Source organism: Xiphophorus couchianus, chromosome 17 (genome assembly GCF_001444195.1).
Source record: "Xiphophorus couchianus chromosome 17, X_couchianus-1.0, whole genome shotgun sequence".
NCBI lineage: Eukaryota > Metazoa > Chordata > Actinopteri > Cyprinodontiformes > Poeciliidae > Xiphophorus > Xiphophorus couchianus.
The window spans coordinates 15,274,646-15,301,125 of NC_040244.1; the positions used below are offsets into that span (position 1 = coordinate 15,274,646).

Genomic DNA, 26,480 nt, shown 5'->3' on the forward strand with positions numbered 1-26,480 from the left:
AAATCACATTTTTACTTTGGGAAAGTCTGAAACTGCCAGTGGAGTTGAACGATTTCACCTTTCAGGATTAAAAGAAAACTCAAGAACAATTTCCTAATAAGAAACATAAAGTGACACCATTAAAAAAAAACCACACTGCTTTACGCATAACGTTTACAAAAGTCCACCATATTCAGTTGAAGTCATTTTTAATGCAGTATAAGAAACTTTTTTTTTTATTTCTCTGACATTGAACATTTTATGTCTTATGTCTGTCTTAGTTTTACAAAAAGTCCTTCTATTTGGTAAATACCACAATAATAATAATAATAATAATAGAAATTTTAAAAAGATAATTCTTTCTTTAAAGTCTGACAGCCATAAAGAAAAAGAAGTTTTCAGCCTACCAGAATTATTCCAAGATTGCATCAACGACTCAGACAGGAGGTAAAAGTTTGTGTTCCTGATTCAACAATAAGAATTAGACTGGGTTATTATAAAACAGTTCTGTGGCGAACGGGTGTGTGTGTGTGTGTGTGGGAGGGGGGGGGGGGGGGTATCATGCTGTGTGGGTGTTTTTCTGTAGGAATTTCACAATGTAGTAGGAGTCTATCATGACTCCTAGTCTATCATGACTCCTACTACATTTCACAAAGTAGTAGGAGTCATGACAAATAAAAAAAAGAAAACTAAGACATATCGAAATAATGAAGTAGCATCTCAAAAAACATCTAGAATGTAAAGCTTTGGTGCAAATGGGTCTTCTACCCCTAAAACATACAGATTAATGAGCGACAAAAAGGTTTTAGGACAACAAAGTCAATGTTTCTGGGAGTCCCTGATGTCAGGGCGAGAAACTGACTCAGTTAAAGCAGCTCTGTCTGGAGGAATGAGACAAAATTCCAGCAAACTACAGAAACCAAAGAAGAAGAAAAAACCCGCAAGGAAAGGAAACGCAAAACGCCTGAGCTGGATGATACGTTTTAAAGGCAATTCTGACAAATATACAGACGTGTGTAAACTTCTGAGTTTAAGGAAACTTAAAGAAAATTCTCAAAAGTTTCTGTATTACTCTTTCATTATTCTGGTAATTAACAAGTAATAAGAATCCAAACCAGGAAACGTTTATTCTGATTTAGTGTTGGACAGTGAAAAAAAAAAAGGTTGGTTTTTTTCCCCACTGTGTTGCGAGGATAGGAAAATATCGGATATCGACATTGACCCAAATGTTCATATCGGTTCATCCATAGCTTTGTGAACCTTTACTATCTTTACTTTGAACAAAAATCTGAAATTGCTGCTGATGAAATGACTCAATTACCATTGATAACAGAAATAATAACTATTTATAACCTGTTCTGTCATTTGGATTTTGAGTAAGACACTGGATGTCAACTATTGTGCACAACGTTGTATTTTACCAACACTCAGATTATATTACACTGGTTAATTTGTCAGATTATCTGTTAGGGTAGCTGGCCTGCAATCTGCTGCTTTACAGTAATGCCAATTGTAGAGGAATGGGTGTTGTAGTCACTGTAGTACCCAAACTGGCCAGTAGGAGTCACATCATGTTGTCAATCTGTGATGTATCCTACATGCTTTGAAAATCACCTGAAAACTTCAGTATTAAATGACGTTAACACTGCACTGTTTTTTTATGCAACAGGTGATCAGCAAATAGCAAAGCTATAATCTGAAAAGCAATATTGTGATGTAATGATACGTGGTTAAGGTCGTCTCTATTCATATTAAAACACAGAAACGCTCTTTCTTGTAAAAGTCAATTCTCAATCAGTCAATCAGTTTTGGGAAAATTTTGGTACCACATCTGTGTAGAAACGCAGGTGTCGTGTGTTCCCATCTACAAATTGAGTCGGTCCGAAACCTCGAACCTCAGTCAGTCATTCAGGTTAGATAATGTCGTCATTGAACAGAACGCCGCATCATCCTCCGTACAAGTTAAATCATTTTCTGGTCCTTTATTCTCCATGGATTAAGACTGTCATTCTGGGAAGAAACACTCCCAGCTTCAGGTTTGTGTTCATTAGCAGTGACAGTTGCTTTTAAGTGGCCAAGTGAAGCAAAACTGTGAATACAAAATCCATCTGTCACAGAACCAGACATGCTGGTTAGCTAATAGCCCAAGAGAGTTTAGTCACTTTTTTTTTTTTGTTAGATATGTCAGGAAAATTCAGAGCCGGTCAGAGATGATCGGAGGATGGATGGAACTAAAAACAGGGAAGACAGACAGAAAACCTGTTAGAGGTCGAAGAAGAACTGAGCCTGGGGCAGATATTCACCTTCCAGCCGCAAAACAACCTCAAACATTCCTGGTGATGTTGTCTGAACTTGAGCTATTCTGCACAGAGAGCTGGGGGGGAAAAATCAGGATCTAGATTTGCAAAGCTGGTAGCAACACAAACAGAACTGCTGCTGAAATTTCAGTAAAAGCTCAGAGGATTACTTGACGTAGATAAAAAGTTCCTGGGCAAAATGCGAGCCCCCCCCCCCCCCCCCCAAAAAAAAAAACTTCAGGGGTTTGAATAGTTTTGCAATTACTTTCTGTGCAGCATCCGGATCCTCGACTGTCACTTTCCAAATGCCTCTTCTGCAGCTCTGGATCTCGAATTCCCACTTTGTCAGCGCTGCCAAGTTGGACACAGATCCTTGTTTCTTAAGGAGTTTTTTTTTTTTCCCCAAGCACACAGTTTACATGTGCTACAGAGAGAATCAGGAATAGGTTACTACCCCTCGACAGCGTGAAAGAGATCATCATAACATAGCACAGCGCGGGAGAAAACATATTTCTGCTGTCGCACTTCAAACAGAGATGGCGATCTCAGAAGTGAAAGCAGCTGCGGGATTGTTTGTGTGGCGATGCGAGCTGGGAGTCTGTTCGCACTCAAGCTGAGAGTGATTGCCACAGTTTGGTCTATTGGATAAGCAAACACAGTGGTTATTGGTTTAGTCCTTGGGTGAAAGAGAGGAAGTAACAGAAAAGCGAAGGCCCTTAATCCACGTTTTTCTTCTCCAAACAGGCCGGACAGACGCAGTATGGCTGGTTGGGGTAACGTTTCCGCCTGGATTTCTTTAGGTACAAAGGAGAGGAGGCCTGTGTTACCTTGATGTGGTTCTCTTTGTACTCTACATCTGACAGAGAGCAGCATGACTGACACCCCACACACCTACGCTGATCAGTGGTAAGGGTCTCCCCTTCTGGCTGGCCTCTTTTTGAAATGGATCTTCTGCTTCTTTTGATGTTTCTCAACCCCTTTGATTTGCAGTCGCATCTAGACAAATCTTAGATTACGCCCCACAATCCCCCCTCCCAACTCCATCCCCACCCATTGCGCCCCTTTCCAGCCGAGCCTCCTGGTGGGAGCGCAAACAAACACGGAGCTCAGGAGCAAGTTTGACGATCGGGGAATGTCCTATCTGCAAACTCGGTAAGATGGGGTAAATGGATTGCCAGCAAAGGTTGTGCGAGGTAGAAGAGGGACAGAGCAGTAATAGTTTACCAAACAAAATCAGACAAAGAGATCAGGGGAGCTAATCCAGCATCAAGCCTAATACAATCACTGAAGCAGGAATAGACTGCAGGGCTCAGCAGAGGCTTTGGCTTGTATGTGTGTGTGGAGCGTCCCACCATCCAGGACGCACACACACCACTCACAAAACTCACAAATGGCTGTAAAACCAAAAAACACCATTATGTTTTACTTGAATGATGGTAAGCTGGAGTTATTGATTGATATATATTGCTACTTCTTGAGAAAACTAAGATTTCATTAGGATTATTTTGCATTGTTACAAGCCGTGGATATTGACTCTTAACTAAAGAAGTTTCTCTATGGCTCATTGTCATAAACAGGAAACGTCTCGTCTGTCAGAACAATAGGTCTACTTTAATCATTGATATTGAAAGTTTTTCTACACCAAGATGACAATCAGAAATGTGGAATGTGTGGAACTTCGTCTGTCATCCATCTCATGTCATTTGGTTTGTTGAACACATGTCCATGTCCATGACTGGTTCAGTCACGAAGGAGCTCTGTGGCTGCCTGTTCAGTGAATAACTGCTCAAGAATCAAGGCAATGCCAGCAACACGCCCTAAATTTGCATGTTACGCAGAGTTTCTTCCTGTTTATCTTTCTGAACTAAGCAACACTTTCCCCAACAACACGATCTGACGGAGTGACATCTTCTGGTTCGCCGCGTTGCCAGATCGATTTCTGCAGAGAGAAACAAAGAGTCCACCAGCATCTGCTCTGGTGTTTGGTAGGTGGTCTGACGTTGGGAGACCCAGCAGGGTCTGTGGCCGCTGATGGTCCTGACTAATTCACATAGCAGATCTGGGACGAGGCCACACTCCACCACCGACTAAGGAGGATTGTGGTCTTACGCACAACTCAATCTGTATTCTCTTGTGATTGTGATCTTGCTAATCTCTAGAAAATCCTGCTGTCTCTCGTGCCAACTTGCAATAGGGGTTAATGGAGGCAGAGCGGGTTACTGCACCCACCTCCTCCACCGCCCCCGGGGCAAACAAGCAAGTTGGGCAAGAGCCATAAAATCAAACAGAACGTTACGTAGACACTAAATGCAAATCCGAAGATGCACCTGTTTGGAATATTACTGTTAAATTTTGTTCAAGAGCAAATGAGTCAATCGCATGACGTGTCAATGCAGTATAGACGGCACACTGTTTACAATCCTCCCTCAAGCAAAGGATGCACCACATTTCCTCACACAAGACAACAACCTAGATTGACAATACACTGACATTTTTATACAAGACATTATTGAAGCCTGTCTGTGAATTTGTCCGTAATTCATGGAGCTATAAAGAATGTGCAAAATATAATAAAATTATGGTCTAGCTTTGCATTCTGTGCTTGTAAAACTAGTCTAGGTAATTCATATGAATTTGTTTATCTATCAAATCTTTGTTTTCCTGAATAAAATTGGCTTTGCCCTTTCAGTAAGGGGCAATAAATGAGACATAATATGCCAGAGTTAGCCATGAAGGCTTTCATCTGCCGTCCCTCAAGGTACAATCAATTTAAAGATAAATTTACATTCTTACAAAATAAGAAAATAGAAATAATGATAAATAAAAAGCATTTTTTATGTAAAAAGAACATATCAAGTTACAAATTTAAAAAGACTAAAAAGGCATAGAGCACAAAAGTTTACCACGATACAAACAATACACAAAAAATAAAATCAAAATCAAAATCACATGATCTCATGGGACCTGATTTGCACGCTGCGCTGGAACAGCTGGCGGCGTCAGACAGAGCTGCTTCCAGAGTTCATCTCATGTTAACTGAATTATCAACAAGTCCTATCAAAATGCAAAGAAGCCATACCAGCATTAGCCTAGCACTTAAAAATACTACTCCTTGTGAACACATTGTCGCATGTGCCGAGTCAGATTTAATTTCATGTTAAACACAAGCTGAGTATCAGAACGAAAACAATACTGATGATCAAATCCCAGGTTTTTTACAGTCAACATTAAAACATCCATGTTTGAATTTGCACAAACACAGTAATCTCCTCTCTTAATTGCTGCGATTTGCTTGCATGTATGAAAGCTGACATTGAGATCATGCTGCATCCACATGATCCCTTATTCAATTTACAACAAACCCAAACGTTCTAATCTTTTTTCTTATTAGCCTCTCCCTGTCCATACGACAAAATGCCAAAGTTGAACATGATTCAGTTGTGGATCTTCATCACTCCTCACTCACACCGTTCTGCTGTCACTTGTGTGACATTCAACAAGGAGGCCCACCTAAGCCGAGTGTACTTGGTGGAGCTGGAGAGGCAAATCGGGAGAAAAAAAAATAATTAGCACCACTGTGGAAAATTACAACAGCAGAGCTTGTATTGTACAGTAGTAGAAAACCCCCCAATGGGCATTCCTTTCAGCTTTTAGCAATTACTGAATCCCTGGAGAACAGGGCTCGCCGCACCAGTCTGCACAATAAGTTCAAACGTTACAGTGAAATATAATCCAAGACGGCGTTGAAGGACAAGAAGACTACATGCGACTGTGCGTTGCTCCACCCTAAAAGGTTCCAGTGAAACAAACACATTACCAACACTAATCCACATCACATGGCCGGAGACGTAGCTCCTCATTTGGTCTTTGTCAAACGAAGTACAAACAAGAAAGTCGAAAAAATGACCGGCTTTGCTTTCTAGTTCCCCGAATAACTCAAAGCAGAGAAACTAAATCCAATAACTGAACTAAGAGATTCAGGAATTTAAAAAAAAATTGGTGTGCAAGCTTCTTCCATTAGTGCGTTTTTATACAGGATGAAGCAATTAGACAGCAAGTATTCCCCGCTAAGCTATGAAGTGTAAAGAACTCCCAAAAACAAGACTCTACTCGTCTGACAAGAGTCTGATTTGAGGATTTATGATTAGATTGAGCTGCATGAAAATGTTTGAGCTGCAACGCAGTTATTATCTCAGGTCATCGAAGGTGTAAAAACCAGCGAGTTTCGGGACACAAGCTGCCTTTCCGTTGATCATAAAAGATGTGCAAATTGGAATTCCAAAAATAAAATGTTTTCTTAATGGAGACACGTCAATTTTGAAAAAACTCAATACAGTAAAAAATGAAAAAGTTTAGAATGAGGTCGTTCTCTAATTGGTGCATCTTGAAAAACTGCAGTGGAAACACTTCTATCACATTACATGAGTCAGGCGATCAACAACCAGATGTTACTACTGGCGGAAACGTCGAAGAAGACAACAGGAAGTAGTTGGAGGATGATGGTGCTGCTGCGTGTTTTTTAATGACGTATCGCATGTCACACTTATTCACATGTGATTTTAACTGCGTTTCTTATTTACTGGAAACACTGCCATTTCATAATTGTGCTTTTTTCTGACATTAGGGAATTATCGGCAAAGTTTTGCGCACATTTGTAATGGAACCTCAGCTGCTGTAAGCTCTTCTTACCAACTAAGTTGCAAGATTTTCATGCCTGAGTTTAAGCTTACACACGTACAGGAAGAAGATGGGAAAGGATTTGTTTGAGCCATATAGAGAATAAACTGGTGAAGAAAGGATGTTTAATTGCCTTTCCTGTGCATTTCTTACAAAATAAACACAAATGACTAAATGCTTTGTCAGTTCGTTAATAGTTGATGCTTTGCCTGGATTTCCAGTGTTGCTCTTACTGAAACCTCAGCAAAACGTTTAGACTGCAAAGAAAACAAGGCACCTGGAAGGAAAACGCCTCGGGTTAAAGAAATGTTAAAAAAATCCTGAGAAGGACCATTTATGGTAAAAGCAATATTAAGGTTTGTGTTTTGAACTTGACTTTTAGCTGGTTATTCATCTGTGCAGTTAAACAGTGAGAATAAATTAGTTGGTTTTCTTTGGGGGACCAAAAAAAATTCTAAATTTTCAGTTCAAGTTACTGCTAGACAATGGCTACGGCCACAACTGACTTGTGATTAAAAAACATTTTAAGTTGTCTTAATAAGTATTAGGCAAAGAAAAAAAACCTTTATTGCGTTGAAACATCATTAGTTGAATTCAAGCGTCGTCACTGTGTCATAGATTCATTAAAAACTGCTGAATATGCCACGTTTACAGATCATAAACAACTTCTTGAAAAACCAATTTGTTTAATTTGTCATTAAACTTTTCTAACTTCTTTCACGAGCTATCTGCGCTGCGGTGCTAGTTTGTACATAAGCAGAAAGAAATCGAAATGTGGCTTCAGCTGGGTGTTTTTTTCTTCTTCATATTTTAATACGCCTCTATAGCATTTCCACATCAAATCAAAACCTAATTTTCAAATTTAAGTCACTCTGTTGTAATTCCCTGAATATGTCAGCATTGATTTGGTTTGTGGTTTATTGGTCTATAGTGATCAATCAACAGATCTGAAGGACATTAAGTCAATCAGCAGCGCCAGCATTTCAAAAAGGAAAGCTAAAAATGACACAACTAACACATTTAAAAGTCCTACATGTTTTCCGAGGCTAAATGTTTCATATTAGCCAGAGATTTTCACAGATAGGTGAGATTTATGATTGATCTCGACATTAAAACGGCGTAGAATGCGTAAATTAAATGAGAGCTACGTGCTACACTTCCAATTCAATTTAGTTTACTTCCACTGCAGGAAGTCCCATCGTTTCCAACGTTCGACCGAGTCACATTGATTAATGCCGTCAAATTTCTGCTTTTCAGAGGAAACGAAGTAAAATTCAGAGAGTGAAGACATTTTTAACTTGACTTGTTGTCGTAATCTTCTCAAAATGATGCTGTTATGTTTTTCTTTTGGCGGCAACAAACACAACATGTAGCTGTAATGGCTTCCCCAAACTTTTGTTTGGAGTAAAAAAAACAAAAAAAGAGTTATTGCTGGAAAATTTGTAAAATATTGGTTGAAACCAACGATGGACCTGCGGGTATATACATTCCTTCAGTGTTACGGATTTAACTAGTCACACTGTTACATACATTAGATAAAAGGCTTCCTGTGGGATGGACTGCATCCCATAAATCTCACTCCCTTTTCTTGCTCCATCGTCAGAATGATGTTAAATCTTGACACGAAACCCATTTCAGAGTCGCTCTCCGTGACTCTAAGCGCCCGGGGTTCTTTTTGTCTCGGATGTTTTTGTAAAACAAATGTTAAGACATTCACTTGAATCCCACTGTACTGAACTGTTGATAGTGTAGAGAAACAGTTGAGTTTTGTCCCAATTCACCAAAACCTAAACCGATTATGGTAAAGAAATTAAATGAGCCCTAACCCTTAAAGATTCTTCCTGTTTTTGTTTTGTTTTGCTTTTTTGATTATCAAACTAATTTTAAAACCACTTCAGTCAGTTACTTCAGTATCTTGACTGACCCATAAAGAAGCTGTAACACATCAGCATCGGGTTAAGGGAGTGATTACTTTTTATTTTACATAGAGATCCGTTAGTTTGGATGACATTTTTCACTTAATTAATAAAATCACAGCTTGGAAATTACAGTCCATCCTTGACATTAACATTTGTCTCGCAGAAACATTTAAGTGAGACAAGCAAACAAACAAACAACAAAAAAAAGAAAACAGAGGTAAATACTTATTGACATAACTTTATCTAATTTAATGTTAAATGGCGAGTGACATCGTCATGGTGATCAAAACCTACAACGGTGTATTACCGCAAACATTTTCCAAATTCAAAGTTTTTTCTAAAGAATTTCTGAAATGAATCTCAAAATTTCAGAGTTATTTTGCACAAATTTGTGACTTTTCAAACAATGACATTTCTTTTTTCTTTATTTTTTGTACCCCGCCAGGGGTCTTTTTTGTGGACTCTAGTGTCCCTTATTTTTTGAAAGTAGGCTGACAGGAAAGGGGGAAGGAGAGAGGGGAAGACATGCTGCAAATGTCGCCGGGTCCGGGAGTCGAACCCGCAACGGCCGCATCGAGGACTCAAGACCTCCAAACATGTGTCGCGCTAACCGCTATGCTACCTCGGCATACCCAAACGATGACATTTCTAAGTGTTTTCTAGGAAATTTGTGAGATTAACCTAAAAAATGTCAGTGTTTCTTGGCAGAAATTTGCTCCTCTTTTTCTATTTACAACAACCTAAACATGCCGTTGTAAAGACCAAGACGTCTCACTACAAAAACTAAAATCAGCCGGGCAACCCACCACACCAGTTTTCTGTTCTGTTTCCCTCCAGGTGCAGATTCAAGCCAGGATTAGTATTATGTTAGCGTTAAGGTCAAACCAAATGTGCGGACAAGTGTGGCGGGTTGGATTTGTGTGGGGTGAGCTTCAGAACGCGTCTAAAAGCAGCAGGTTTCGCCTCCGGGTCATCTGAACATCTGCCGGCTCAATTATCAAAGGTGGGTCCATCAGTCTAACGCATGTGTCACGCCGAGGTGTCTCCTTCTGAGGAGATAATGAGGTGGGACTTCCTGGGCCGCATGTGAGTCCGTCTGCAGTCTGTTAGCACGGTGCTTTAACTCAAAGGAAACTGAAATACCTTAGATATAGAATGTCAGGTGTTGCCGCGGTGAGGGGTCAGCTGGGTGAAACATCAGCAGGAAGCCAGCAGGTTGGAGGAGCGAAAGGGCAAAACAGGAAACTTCTGGCCACAAATGGCACCTTTCTTATTGGGTTGGTATTAGATGGGCTAAAAAAACATAGCATATCTACGGCGGCCCTGAAGTGCAAACCACATCAACAAATCACTCAACACAAGTAAAAATTGAAAAACACAACATTGGCTAAGATCAAAAACAAGTTAAGAAAACACAACAAAATTAGGTGGAAACTACTACAAATTAGGGAAACACAACATCCTTAATTTGTAGCCGTTGCTCATCTACAAATTAAGTTAAATTGTAGTTGATGTTTATGAACAACTACGAATTAAAAAAATCACAGTCTGTTGGCGCATCGTCAAAAATGATGTTGTCCAATCAGCAATCTCTTTGATTTCCCACTGGGAAAATGTACATTTTGCTACTGCTGTTGTGTTTTTGAACATATGGTTGTGTTTTTCAATTTTATAGCTGTGTGCAGTGACTTGTTGATGTAGTTTGAACATCAGGGCCACCGTACATGTCAGTTGGTTTAGATTTTTTTTTGTTTTTTGTACCATCTGCAGATTAAAAGTCGTAGTTGTGATTGCTTTATGGTCAATAGACTGAATTTCTACAGTTCCTTTCCAGTCATACAGACTGACCACTCAAAGCGCTTTACAGTGCCGTGCTTCACACACCACATACGTAATATGGGGTCAACTGCCTTGCCCAAGGGCACACCAACAGGAGAAATCTGGAAATGAACCTACAACCTTCCGATTGCAAGAGGACAACAAAGCCACATTCTCCAACTGCCTAAACATGAGCAATTGAGTTTTTTCAGTAGGGATTCATCCCATAACAAGTCTAATTCTCAACAAGACTCTATATATCCTCGTAACCTGCATTTGCATGGCGTGATAAATTGGGTTATGTTGGAATTCAGGCCAGGAATTGGCTGTTTCAGGGTCAATTACTTTATGCAGAGGTCAAGAGTACAACAGAGAGAGGTTGGATGTAAACGGAGTCGGAAAACCAGGGAAGGTAAAGGTCCGGATGGCGGGTTTAAGGGATCACATGTTCCCTGTCTGTTGTGTCACTGGGAAAGTGTGAGAAAAAGACAAACAGAGAGACTTTTGGTCGTTGCAGTGCTGATGATCCCAGACTGGCTGCACAGAGCTGCGTCTGATCACACTTCCACTCATCCACATCCTCGCACTATGTTTTGTTCTAACTAGTCATAAGAATGTGCAGCGCATAAACACTCCGCTAAATGTGTAAACCATCCCACAGCAGCCGGGACCGTCAGACTGCAAAGCATACAGTATAGGAGGAAAGAGCGAGCAGTAGGGGAAGTGTCGAGAACATGCCGGGAATTTCACCTCCGACTTCCGCAACACTTAGGAAAGCGCAAAAGATCGGGTCAGAAAGCCTTGAAGCTCCGTCATAATTTAGGCTCTTGACCTTACGTCGCATCAACACAAATCTTTGTATTGTTTTAAAATACTCGAGTCCCACTTGACTTTATTATTAAGAGCCGCTGGCGTTCTGAAAAGCAAAGGCAGCTGACAAGAAACAGGGCTGAGTGCTTTCAGAGGAGAGATGGCTGAAGCCCTGCAGAGCAGCAGGAAGGTTAGACTTAGACTTTGTCATTTTTCTGCCAAATGTGATTTTGGCAAAAAAATATTAACATTTTTTGCATTGTTTTAAATGAGAAGGTCATACAACTGACAGCGATTGTCATAGTAACACTCATATACTTCTGTGGAAGTGATAATAATTTCATCTAAAAGCGGCAGCTGTGTAAGGGTTTATAAATACGGCTTACATGTGAGCCACTATGAAAGTTAAACTGACATTTTCTAATAAACATCTTTGGTTTCCGACTTATTTGACTAGGTGTTAGCATGAATGCTAATCAACTAAGGAAGAGAGTTATCTGTTGCAGTGGAAATATTTACCACTCCCATTTACAACATTCCCATTTTCCAAATATCTAATCTGATCAATCAATATGAAGAGAGACATTTAAGCTCTTTAAAATATAAAAATAAAAATGTTTGTCCAGTCTGTCTGATTGTAACGTTTCTCCTCATCTTTTTTCTTTGTGTAGATATTTGGAAGGGGTTTAATGAAGGAAGAAATATAGCAAAGAGTAGCGGCACAAAATTAGTGACTTTTCCGATTTCACAGCCCACACTTGGCTTCACCTCAACAGTTCATGCATCCATCTTCTTCCAACACGTTCCTTCATTTTCATACCTGTACATTTATAACCCTGTATTGAAGTCGTGGTGTATTAGAAAAAAATAGATGGACTGATGAATTCTCATTTCATTCAGTCGTTCTAAACTCCTTCCTTCGTCTGTCTGTCTGTTCTGACCAGAGTGAACCGGACCTGACCTCCAGCTATATCCCAGACCTCACTGACCATTACTCCCTTGTATCATGTCCATCAGGCTAACCCTGTTTGAATCTGGGACTTCAGAGCGCTCGCCCCAATTGGCTCCTTAAACCGCTACTTAAAGGGGACTTCCCCACCGAATGAGGTCAAAAATCTTTGAAAGAGATCCGATTTTCCTGTCATGATCAGCGATCAGCTCAAACCGCTTCGCCTCGTCTTCAGACGTTTTCCTCGCAAATGTCTGGACGCGGGGGTCGTGACCTCGTGCAAGTAAACGCGCCGCACGCTGACCCGGCCGGACGTGGAGCGGGCTTCCGTCACACGCAAACATTTCCACAGCACCTTAGACAAAGACAAAGCTTCAAAGCCCAACCACACGATAACAAATACGTCCATTACTGTAAAGTTCAGAGTCTGACATCGGCTCTTCTGAGAACGAGTTTGCACTGCTCTTGATCTTTGACCTTTGACTTCCTGGCACAATCAGTTTGAAAAGTTACACCTTCTTTTTTTCTCTCTCTCTTTTTTCAGACTGAAGGATTTACAGCCTCATAGTGCCTTGCTAAAGTATTCACACCCTAAAGCCACAAACGCCGGCACATTTGATTCAGACTGAGTAATTGTGAAGCGGAAAGAAAATGATAGTTTTTATTTTTTTATTATTGTTGTTATTTAAAGAAAACTTTAAAAGTGCGGCATGCTTTTGTATTCAGCCCCCTTAACTCTGATGTTTAAATCAGACAGAAGAGGATTGATTGGTGAAATAGTCAATCTTCTTGATGACACTCAGGAGTGGCTGCATCATGCTGCGGGAATCATTTCCTCGAATTAGATTGGTATTAATAGTAAGTGAGCCATTAATCAATATTTCATGTATGTTCGCTGGATGTTTTTAATTATATCTGACAAACTCTGGTGTTCATTACTTGTTTCATAATTGGTGACGTTTTGATGATGTGAAGCACTTTGAGCTGCTTTGTTGCTGAAAGGTGACATGCATACAAGCCTGACTTGACTTTTCCTGCTGAAGAAGCACAAGCCCACAGGATGATGCAGCCACCGCCGCGTGTGTTTCTATCACCCATCATCAAACACAGGTTCTTATCCAGAGGAGGCTGAATGCCAGCACATGCTGCAGTTTTTCAGGTTCCCATTTGTTAAAAATGTGAGCATGTTCCCACTGGCTGTTTAGTAATTTGACATTTTGAAAATAAATTTGCTTAATAAAAAACAAGGCAATTAAAAAAAAAAACTTTATTCAAGAAAAAGTTTGGGTTCTGGGGTGAGGTGGGTTTTTTTTTCTTTCTTTTTCTTTTTGCTGTATGGAAATTGATTTAAAACTGCAACGGAAACGCTTGAGTCACATGACCAACAACCGGACGTCATCACAGGGGCGTTTATCTTTTTTATTACTTGTAGCCTGAACAAACTTATTAATGTAAACGCCACTTATGTAAACACATTACTTATGCGAAACTTTTTTTGTTGTTGTTGTTGTTACATTGCGGAATACTGACGAAGTTTAGCCACCATTTGTAACAGAAACGCAGCTCCATGTTCCTCTATTACATAAAATGTCAACAATACAACACTAATGTCCGCGTTGCGCTTCAAACACCTCCCATTAGCTCCACCCTCGTCGTATTGACTCCCCATTTTGTTTTCCTTCAATCTGTTTATCTAAGTGACTCTCACGGTGCTTCAGGTACACAGTGCCTCCCTCTCTCTCTCTCTCTCTCTCTGCGCCAGACCGAAGCCATTACCGGATTCAAGTGTTCATAAAGTTACATTATTGTTTTTCTTCCAAGTCAACTCCATTCGAGGCATCTGCAGCAGCAGGAAGGCTCCCGACAAAGGGCCCCACAGCGCCCACTCAGCCGCACATACTGCAGATTGGGGATGAAACTGAGGGGGGGACAAAAAAAAAACAAAAACTGTTCCAACTTTCACTTATTTTAGACCGTTTTTATTGTTCCGGTCATGTCCCACTTGCTCCACATCGCTGAACTCCCCCAGAGAACGTTCAGTCGGATCATTTCTGAGCGGGACTCTTCTGCATTCGCCAAACAATTATGCACACATGCTGTAGGAGGCGGCGCGGCTGAGGAGGGGGACAAATAGCCCCCCCAATTGAAGACATAGCCCGCCTTTGTTTTGGGTCTCATCTGTTACAGCTCAGCTTTCACACCTACAAACAGGCGCACGGGGGCCCCCCGCAATTAGCGCGTGGGGAGCCCGAAAGGCGCAAGTTGAACCGCTTTGGTGCGCGCTCCCTGCAGCACCTGCCTTCCGACTGCTTAAGACTTTTAAGAACTGTTGCTGACATTCATGTGCATGTGTCGGTGTGTGTGCGTGTGTGTTTGGAAATACCCATCCCTTTTGTCTACCTGCGCACAGTCAGAGAGGCGAGTACAATGAGTGCGTCCACGCTGCGCTGCCTTCAGGGAAGCGCACGGCGCGCGTCTCACGTTCTGCTCCGTTTTCCTACTGGAACTCAACTGTGACCTGCAGAAATGGGCGGCTCTGCCCGTTTCTGAAAGGACTAAAATGTAAAATGTGACTTTAGAGCGAAATATACAGTCTCTGAAACTTTTTCAGCCTAAAAGGAAAAAAACAGAAGCTCCAAATCTGCCTAAAACGCAAAGAGCGCGTCTTTGGAAACTTTGGAAACGGAGCTGATGGAAGGATTCGGTTCATTTTCTCTGTTTCTACTGGATCAAATTTCTGTCTTGAAAGTAGGAAAAAAAGAAGAAGAAGAACTTTGTGCACAGTAAAAAGCACCACAATTGAGGGTCGGAGGGGATGGAGAGAAAAAGTGCTCCTACCGTAATAAAGGTAACCATAGCATCGGCGGGTTAGTATCCAACAGAGTCGACATGAAGCTGATTAATTCTCACACAGAAGCTTTTGGCGAAAACTTCCCACTTTCCGAGGACTGCCGCCTATCAGTGCGCCACACTGGATCTGTGCGGGAGAGGAGAGGCTCTGGGTGTGCGCAACTCTCTCTCTCTCTCTCTCTCTCTCTCTCTCTCTTAAAGGACAGATGGCTGTTGGCGCAGGAGAGTCTTGCTTGCATGCAGCTCTGGCCGTTGTGTCACTGGAGAGCCTGCTGACATGAATTAGGACACCGAATTAGAAACGTGTGTTTGGAGTGAGGGCGTGCGTATGGGATGAAACCAAAAGTCACGCACGCACGTGACCTTTTATTTATTTATTATTTTTGTATCGCAAAAGGTGAAAAGTTCAAAGTTTCGAGAAACAACAACAAAAACACAACACACACCTTACGGCTGACGAGCTTTTCCAGAGCGACTGGCTGCAGGGGCGATCAGAGATCGTTGGAGGCCCCGAGCTGTGACTTATGGGAGGCCACCAACAGAGACTTACAAAAAAGTAGTGCAGTACACACACACACATGCAAAATAACATTTTGCACCACTTTGTGTTGGCTCATAACACAAAGTTGGGCTCTTCCTGATCAGAACCGATCTACCACATGTATCTGCAGGACTCTTTGCTTTTCTTGCTGCTTTATGGATTCATGATGGACGTGTTTGTTTATTTATTGTCACACAGATTGTATTGTATTGTATTGTTTCTGAACGTAGAGAACATCTAGTGTTCCTTTTTCCGTCTCATCTGAGAAATACATTTCCAGCCTCCTACCTGGTTAACAAAGGGTTTCTTTTTTGTAAATATACTGTAATGCCTTTGAAAGTCCTCTGTAGATGCACAATGCGTACGGTATTCCTAATTCACGATGCAGGATGTTAGGATGTGTTGCTTGTGATGGGGATACCTGATAACGTTTTCTCTTTTTAAACCCTTTCAGAAAAATAACAAAAGCAGAACGACACAAATAGATCTTTAACTCCTCTGGTAACTTTGGAATCAGTAGAAAATATTCAGTTAGTTGCAGATTTCTGCTTCTGCCACCAGATGTCACTGTGTCAAATACATCAAGCTTTTAAAGGGACAGTATTATGTTTTCCAGGCAAATAGTGCAATTTTATGGAACAATCAAGTAATTTTGTTGACCTCAGTTACTGTAAAAATGCTACAAGTAACAAATATGACTAATGAAATTTGACTTTGTAATTTTGTAATTTAATGCCTTGGGCCGCTGTCTCTTTAAGAAGCTCCCACTCTTGCCGAAACTCCGCCTTGAGGAAGTCGTCACAACATGGCTCCTCTGTCAACCCTTTGCCAACGTTTTTACCAGCTTTGCTCTGAGAAGTAGCTCACACAATGATCTCAGCAGATGAGCAGCGCCACCAGGTGTTTGCTAATTGCTGCTGGCTAGTCTGAAGGAGCCGAGTGACGGAGGAGTGGGTTGTGAGGCGGAAGGTTGAAAACTGCAGCTCCGAAGAGGAGCTGCGTCTCGAAGGCGGGGCTAGGTTCAACCAGGCGTTTTACACAATGAGGGAATAATATAATGTAAAAAAAACAAAAAAGACTCTATTATATATAATACTGCCCCTTTAAATGAGGGTTTTAAACTTTAACTATAAGCTGTACATCTGCTTACACTCAGACACTTTTACTTGACACACTTTTTTTTCCCCAAGAATTATTGCCACTCTATTTCTTTTCCCTGCGTATGACTAAGCATTAGTCATACATCACAAGGCGTCCCTTAATGTAGCACTGTAAATGTTTTATCATTACAATGCTAACATTTTTAGCTAGCAGGTCCTGGAGGACCTGAAGACATGAGAACCGCGTTACTGCCCCGAACCGAATGGGAAGTCATTAAATATGGAAGAGGAGGGGAAGTTTTAGTGGGACGGAGCTTGGAAAGGAGATGAATATCTAAAAAATGAACAGGAGATGAAAGAACATGCTGAAAAGGGAAGATTAATATATTAATAGCGCTCATAATTCTGTTAGAAATTAAACTGCTAACTTCAGGAGACAAGAGTTTGGGATACATCGAATGCATACAATGTGATGTTCATCCATCAAAAGCAAAGAGAGTTCAGGAGACAGACCTGCATCAAACTCTGGTACCATCAACGTACCAGAGTCTGTGGAGAAACCAGGTCTAAACCAATCAATGCCAACAACGCAGTGAGCATCTGATGGGGACTCAATGGCTTTATGACGGTTTCACATTTCCACGTTGATGGTTGATGTCGCTTTAAGGTCTTTACCTGGTTAAGACAGCTGGCCATCAGTAGTGTTTCAACATTTTGAACTCTTTATATGTGCTGCTCTGGCTGATGTAAAGCAAATCTTTTCTGTTGATTTACAACTAATGAAGTTACGATCCAATAATTCCGATGGTTGTTGTCAATATGCCGAGTGAGTGTTGTAATTAGCCGTGGTTGGAGTTTGAGACGGTGTTAGGGTTCAGGCTGCACCTATAATAATCTGTGGCTGTTTCCATTCACCACATAACTGCACAATTTGACGTTTTGAAAACGCATTCGCTTAATAGAAACATTACCAATTTTGAAAAGAACAAATTTTTAGAATAAATCTTTTGAAGCTTGGATGAATTTTGTTTTTTTTTGGCAGGTGAGGGATATCAAAACGGATTCATTTCCCCCATCATTCTCTGTTCACACTGCTGCCTTCAGGCAGAAGATACAGAGCAACCAGAACCAGAACCAACCGTCTCAGAGACAGTTTCTACCCGATAGCAATAACAAAACTAAATGCAATCAAAAACAACCATTAATCATCATAAATGATGATCATAAATGTGGCTGTTCTTATTTATTTATTTTTTGCCAGTTGTTTGTTGATTCTTGCGTTGTGTGTGAATTGTGAGACAGTTATTTTTTGTTTTTGGGCATGTGCACCGACTGATGGCACCCTTTGAGTTTCGTTGTCCTTGTGACAATGACAATAAAGATTTATCTCTATATCACACGAGTCATATGACCAACAACTGGATGTTACTACTGGCGGAAACCAGTAGTAACATCCAGTTTTTATATTAAAGGAATAGTGACAAGGTTTTTCACACATTTACAGGTAGTGACATAAGGAGTAAAGTACTATCAAGATTACTGTAATTAAAAGTAACATGTAATCAATAGCTGGACCCAAACTCTTACATTGAAGTCTGAGGTACTAGTGGTAAATGGGGGGACTTTTTTTTTTTTATAAAGTATGACCTTTCACCCCTACTGATTTTCCCTTTACCTTGCCCACTCTTTGTTTTAGATTCATATTTTCTTAACATGGAGATTTAATCCATGTTAAATCTCCCCGTCCCCAAATATGATTTATATACGTTACATAATTAATGAGGTGAAGTTTGGATTTGCTGCCGGTGGCTGAAACCAGGTCGAAGAGGAGCTTTTCTCTCAGCTCGGCTGCCTCCCAGACATGTAGACAAATATACAGCGGAAGTAGGGAGCAGTGTGGTCTGTGTGTGTGTGTGTGTGTGTGTGTGTAGGGGTGAACACACTACCTATGGCTCTGACAGAGAGGAACGTGTTTAACAGTTCAGAGCAAACACAGATCTCCCATTGAGGGGATGTGTTTGTGTTGACACGAGCTCATAATGGACCACTGGTCTTCAGGAAGTGGCATGAGGACCGTCGGGCTTCCTCTGACAGTGGGTGGGTGCAATTATTTTTCCTTTCGTGGTGTTTGTATGAAGGAGTGAAGAATAACAGTCAGCCATAAGGTCCTTGCTAATGAGCTTACAATTTATGTTTCCACAAAAGTAAAAACACACAAATACATGTAGAACACACTTGTTGACGCTCCTGCTTTTAAGACCTTGTGTGAACCTGTTTTGCTAATTGGACAGTTTCAAGACTTCTGTAATGTTTCATAAGTTTGCTATAAAAATGAAATATAAATATTAAACATGACTTAAAAGAAATTTTACGTAGTAATTTAACGTCTTGATATTGGGCCTCTGTCTCTTTAAAAAAACGCCTGCTCTTTCTGAAGCTCCGCCTTCAGGAAGTCATCACAACATCACTCTTCTATTGACCCCTTAAAAACGCTTTAACCAGCATTTCACTGAGAAGAAGCTCTTGTGGTAAACTCAGCAGATGCTCTGTTTCCACCAGGTGTCTGCTAACTGCTGCTGGCTAGTCTGAAGGAGCCGAGTGGGGGAGGAGCTGCTCTGTGAGGCAGAAGCTTGGAAACTCAGAGCTCAGAGGAGGAGCTGCGTCTCGAAGGCAGGAACGTTGCACAGCTGACTGGTTGCCATGGAGATTAAAGGATTTCTGAAACATGCATGAAAGAATCAAAGCAACACTCCACGTCTGTTTTTGATGAGGGAACAAAATTAGAATACGACGGAAACCTCAAAGTCAATTTTACATAATACTGGCCCTTTAAATGAATTTAGTACAGAGAACATATCGCCTTTATAAAAAAAAAAGTTATATGTCTTATACAGATTACAAACATGTATTTGTGTAGTTTGCCAGTTAGTATTTAGTATGACGTAGTTTAAGGGCTAGCCAAGCCTCCAGGTTTCCATGGCAGCTACTCCTTATATCCAATCTCCTGCTTTCTCTCAATCACAGCAACAGTTCTTTCCTGACTTTAGCCAAGTACATTTAGTTGCGAAATGTAATCAAGCCTCAGTGAAAAGGTTTGGGGGGAGGAGTGTGTGTTATTGGCGAGCAGAGCGCCGCGCAGCAGCTTTCCTTTCCTAAGCTCTTCATCCCGTCTTCCTCTTGTTGTGGCTCTTGTCCATCGGCCATCCTATCTATCCATCAAAATGGGTTTGCTTTAACTCGGCTAATAGGCCGCAGATGCCGATCCGCCTGCAACATCTACCATATCTCAGTAAACACTAATATTTTCCACAGCACCTACGCGACAGCGAGACCCAGACGGGCCAGAGAACAAACACACTCAACATAATGATGGCATTTAAACTGCAAACAAAACAAAAAAAAGAGCCAGTTGTGTACATCTAAAGCAAACACACTGGCTTTTTTTTTTTTGGAAAGCCATAAAATTGTTATCAGAGGAATTAATTAGGATGAAAAATCTACCAGCACAAAGTTGTTGGGTTTTTTTTTTCTGCGGTTGATCCGAGTTCATCATGTTTTTCATTCCCACACAGTTTTTCTGGCAGCAGAACCTGCCGCTTATTTACTCCCAGCATTCGAATATGAAAGAATGTTCAGCTGGCAGTGGTATTTACTAATGTTTATTGATATTAAACATGAGGCGATCAGGTTGTTTTCTAAGAAGAAAAAGAGCTGCAGGATATTACTGACACACGAACCCTTTTTTAATTCATAGCTTCTTTTCCCACCATTCAGTCAGCTTCTGATTTAATGTCGGCATCTTCCTGTAAGGAGTCTTGTTACGTAACATGCCCCTTACTATCTGATTCAGAAATCTTCTTTAAAAATCAGATTGTAACAACTCCTCTTACCTTGTTTATGTGAGCACGCATGTTTATTCTATTTTGGTACTAAACCCTGTATTCAACTTTCCAAAACTGGATTTTTCTTCTGGAGAAGACACGCTTCTCTTAATCTGCTACTTGGGCTTAAGCTGAAAAAAAAAAACAAAAAAAAAACCCTAACCTTAGAAAAATCTTAAAGAAAACTGAAGGTTTTTATGTCAAAACTGACTTCAAGATTTTATTCACCCAGACAACATCTTTAGTATTAGCAACAGGCTAGCAGAATGCTACTGCCACCATATTTGACAGGGGCGGTAAGCAGTGGTGGGAACACCTCCTGCTAACGTGCTAATAAAGGAGCTAATATTTTGTTTAGCGAAAAGTTAGCGTTTTTGCTAACTTTGAGAACATTAGCACAACTTGAGTTCATTTTTCCAGATACGTTCTAAAGTGTCAGTTTACTTCACTGTTGTTCATGCTCTTATTTTGAAATGGGTGGAGACTGCTTACCCAGCAGTCCTGTTTCCTCTCATTATGCCTTCCCTTCCCCGAGAAACTTTATTGATAAAACAGCAAGTACAGAACAACTGAAGGAACTAGGCTTACAGGAGAATACAACACTGACATGAGAAAACAACCATGGGAACAAGGCGCTGGTTTTTATCTGGCTACTCTGGGACGGTTCAAACCAGAAAATAGTTTTAGGATGCAGAGAACGTTTAGAAAGTTGAGAATCTTAAATGATGGCAAGGCAAAGTGTTATTAATGTGAATATTAATAACAGCTACTAGAATCCCTGACTGCTGTTATCAAGATGAGTCTGGTAGCAGATGGTAAACCCCCATAACCTAAAGTTGGAACAGACCGTTATCTTTGTGTAGTTCTTTCTCCTAACTCAGTGGTACCCCAAGGGTGGGGCACGCTCCCTGGGGGGCTTTATGGATGAAGCCTAGGCGCAAATACAAACTGGAAGACTCTTTAGCCCCACCCGCATCATCCAATCGGCGCGTCCCGCTCATCACCGCCGACCTATCAACGCTGGACCAAGCCACGTCACGTCCAATCACCGACCAAGGCCCAGTTGATAAGGACCTCCATTCATGGCATCTTCCGCTTTCCAGCTGCGCTCAACCCTCCTCCACCCCTTCTCCACCTCCACTCTTCAGGCTCCCATCCTTCACCGACCTCCACCACCGTGTCGGGTCCCGGGGGATTACATTCCTAACCTACATCGGGAATGCTCATCCGAGCTGATCGCAATTCACAGCTCAATGTCCTCAGCCGGGGCCCGAGCGCCAAAGAACTTTAAATTCATGCATGTCAATAAACCTTTTTAATCGCTGTTTTTTTCCGTCTGAGTCTCTCCAGATTGAAATGGTTTGTAGTCTGTTTTGTTGCAACCTGAAGTGTGAAATACACTTCAGTGGAGTTTGAAAACAAAATATGTGTATAGGTTTATGTCTGGTTGAACGATGTGTGTGCCCAGTTGATTTATTTATTATTTTTTGTAATCCATAGGGGGGCCAGAAGATCTTTGGGAACCACTGTCCTAACTGAAGAGCAGTTTATTCAGTTTGATGTTCAGCCCAGGTTGGGTTTGTAAATATCAAAGGATGACATTTTCCCACAATTATCCCCCCCGGAGAGGCTGCGTGGTTCTTCAAGGGGCATCCGAAAAGAAAAACAATACTTGTATCAAGTTCAAACTCCAGGAAAGAATCGTAATCAGACACCCGAACCACTTCAGCTGATTATACCTTAAGCTCCCGATGGATAACGAAGCTCCTCACCCTGTCTCTAGTGCCGAGCCCATCCACCTAATGGGGGAAGATAATCCCAGATACTTGTAACTCAATCTTGTTCTTTTGTTCATGATCAGATCACTGATTGTTTGGAAGATGAGAGGACCACAACAGGTCTCGACCTCCTTCACCAAACTAGACCAGTCGTTACTGTGGATAAACTAAGATGGTTCGGTTTGATAGATGGACACGCCAAACAAAACCTGTGATCAAGACTCTCAATCTCTTGAGGCAAAAACTTGAGCCCAAACCCAGTGGAGTGCTCCACCTTAGCAAGCATATGCCAAGGTACAAACAGGACGGTAGCCACTAGATCTATCTAATAAAACAATGCAAGCATCCATCGTCCAAAGTGAAGTGATTTGCTTCGAATGACATTTTCTAGAGTATAGATATCACTTTGTAATAAAAAAGCATAATTAAATTTACGGTTTCCACATTACTGTGTCATATCTTTTACTACTTTTGAATGAATTACCACGAGGCGTCTTCTCTTCTTACCTCATCGCTTGTAACAGGTTATTGAGTAAATGTGTGTGGCTGGGATCCTTGGCCCGAAGCTGAGTGAGAACGGAGAGCAGAGGGGAAGGGGCGGGGAGGGGAGTAATGTAAAGCAGAAGAAAACAGAGAAAGGCACGAAGACGCTAGTGAGTTTGTTTGATGAGGGGTTACATACAATACACGGACAAAAGGGACAGAGGGAAGGGAAAAATACGCGATGATGGATTGCCGAGAACAAGCAGAGGAACGGAGAAACGGGTGAGGCAAAGACAGAGGAAGGAGCAGCAGGACAGATTTTACGGTTATCTGGATCAGATTTCCACCCACTTTTTAAAAGTTCTTTGTTTTATGTCGCTCTCTCCCTCACATCCATAAAAATACAACCAAAAAAAAAAAGAAAATTTCCTCCCTAAGAATGACTAGAAACATGGGAGTGCTGGCTGTGAACATGAATTTGTAGAAAGGAAACCAATGATGAAGACTTGAAAATAGTTTGGTGGTTGTAAAAAAAAAAGAAGAAAAAAAGACACGCACACACAATGAACAATTAAAGGAACAAAAACTGGTAATTAAAACCAAATTTGAAAAACAAGCAGCTGTGGGAACAGTACTTCCCTTGTGGCCTTGCAATTCCTCACCTCTACATTTCTCCAACGCACGTCTAACGCCCACCACGCTTTTATCTAAGCTACTTCATTAGCTGTACAATCACATTCAATCAACTACTTCAGAGATCTGACAATAACTTCATAAGCTTTTGTTTTCATGTCCATAAAGGATTTGGGGTAGACAATCACAAATCAATAAAGAAAAGCTAAATTTAATTCACGTAGTTAAAATGTACCGAGAACACATCACTGAGGATCCCCTCACACGTTCCAGGTTTTATGATTTACAGAGTAATGTGCAATGCAAATATAAATAAATAACTTTTCTAATTTGCTTTGTATTAAAATATTGTTTCAATTAGACACATGTTTTAGGCTAGAGAATATAAAAGAATAAAATCTGCATTAAAAAAAAACGACATAGTTTCAACATTAAGGTTGGGGAGGCTAAAGATTCTTCCAGAACCACAAACGTTTTGTGTTTTCCCTGACGAGGTTTAGCTCGTCTTCTCAATAATTAATGTTGTCAGCTTAATTTAGCCATTTACAGTAAAACAGAGACAGGATGAAGTGAGTGAGATGTGGAAAAACACACATAAAAAAACGGCTTCATTCTTCTTGTGGTTTCGTGCAAAGGGATAACGTGACGATGGCTTCTGCTTTTAATTATCTCTGCATATGCAGGACTCTGCTGTCATTACTGGAGACAATCTCAGCGCTGTGAGTTACCAACGTCAGATCCTGCAAACAGCGACAATCCCATAACTTAACTCCAATGTCCAAGATGTCCATGCTCTTGGACATCACTCACACAGCATAGTTTATCAGACACTACGTCCAGAATTTGGGGCATTTATGGTTGTGGTTCTTTCTCTCCCACACATTATGTAGGTCACCAACATACTCGGGCTCACTTCAGTCCACGTGGACTCAAAGTGGACGTCCGCCGGACATTGTCCGCGCAAGGATAGATTTTTTTGACCGCGTACTTGGTGTCTCACATTAAACTACCTGGTGGAAACAGTGTTCACATCGAACTGGTTTTGATGTGACACCAGGCTGATAAGGTTGAGAATAGGGGTTATATGAGTTCATGTTGTTTCAAAGTTGACATCAACATGATAACAGTCAATATAAAGTTGCCACGGGGACGTGATAGGCACGTCAGCGACAATGCTTAACAGCAGCAGGCTTTACATATTCATGCAAACATTGACATGGTGAATTATGCAGAAATATATGAACACACAACAAAACATCATCAGAGACTTCTTTATCAGCGGCGGAGCAGAGAGGTGGTCCGATAAGTTGAGTTTGACTTTTATTTTATTTTCTCGAACAACGGCAAGGAAAGGATGTTCGGGTGTGAGCTCGTTTTCGATTGCTGCCCAAATTATTACACCGATCACAACTGTGCTTTTGGAACATAATAAACAAAGCTTATTGAATGGATTCCTGATTGCAGCTAAAGCCAGCGCAGCCTCCTGCTGCTCCTCTGCCTCCAGTAGGACGCAGAACATCGACCAACCAGCTACCAACAGTAGACCTCCACAAGACGTACCTTTTTGGCCTTGCGGTGCACTCTTTACCTGTCAGCTCTAACATATTTACATATACACGGGGGAAACTACACACCATATAGCTTCTGTTGTAAGGGCAAGAGCAATAGCATGGATCACTTCCCTGAAGCGTGAGATTGTGTAGGAGAACAGAAAGGGGCAGGAGAAGCAGGGGAAGGCAGGGAGACGCAGAGGGACGTAAAAAGGACGGTGAGTAATTCAAAGCCTCAGCTTTAGTTTACCAGCCGTGGCAGCCAGACGGCAGGAGAGCCGCTGCATTAGATCACTCAGCCAGATAGGAGGAAAGGAGATGTGGTTTTTTTTATATGTAATCCGCATTTGTGTGAGCGTTCAAGAGCGCTGGAGAGTTGTTGGGTTAGATTGCCCAGAGAGATAACCTGGCAGTTCCCATATGGGAGCAGGACGGTAACAGGTAACATTAGAATAAGTGGTCCTGGTGGAGTAAATAAAGGCCTCTCTTCTAGAAAGGGGTAGTGGGACTGGGAAGACAATTGAAACGTTTATAAAGCTGGGAAAGGCCTTCTGGTTTCAGGGAGTCGGTCATCAAAGAGGCAACATGCATTGAAGTGAGAAATTTGCGGTTTGGGATGTCACAAGTTATCAAAGAAATTTGGTTTCGTTTCTTCTGAACTTGCCGAGACCAAGTTCAGCTGGAGAGTCGGACTCTTTCCAAGAGAATCGTTACAGATTCCCACAATCCTCACTTCCAGGAAGTCCCTGGAAATCTCTGTTTCATAGCTTCACTGGTGAATTCATGAGTAAATATTTTCCTCCCAGTTGAAACAATAAAATCCACTTTTTAATGGCATGGATATAACTACATATGTATTAGGAAGCTGCTATAAAGCACATTTTTAGGATTTCCTGAGTCCATTCAGCTAAGATAGAGAGACGACTAAACACACTGTACAGATGCATCCTGTTTAAAATCACACGACTGAACACGTTTTCTATCACACTTAAAGCTGCAGTATGTAAGTTGAACGCTAAGGCTAGTTACATAGCCACTGATGATGGCGGATAAATGCTTTCTCCTGTAACGGTAAGTTTTCTCTCTGTTATTAGCATATTTAGCAGCGCATTCACAATGTTCTGGTTCTGACTGGTTGTGTTTGGTCTGGATCGGTGCATTTCTTCGCTATAGCAGCAGAAGAAGGAGGTGGAGGAGACTGTCCTCCTCACAGAT

At 41.2% G+C, this 26,480-nt stretch overlaps 1 protein-coding gene across 1 annotated transcript in view; it reads right to left on the reverse strand.

Annotated features, from left to right (window-relative positions):
* ntf3 (neurotrophin 3) overlaps positions 1-15,500 on the reverse strand; it is a 40,990-nt gene extending 25,490 nt beyond the window's left edge. The window contains exon 1 of the mRNA XM_028044117.1: positions 15,288-15,500. Within this exon, the coding sequence (XP_027899918.1) occupies positions 15,288-15,305 (18 nt within the window). The 5' untranslated portion in view covers positions 15,306-15,500. The remainder of the gene's footprint in view (positions 1-15,287) is intronic.
* Between the last annotated feature and the right edge of the window lie 10,980 nt (positions 15,501-26,480).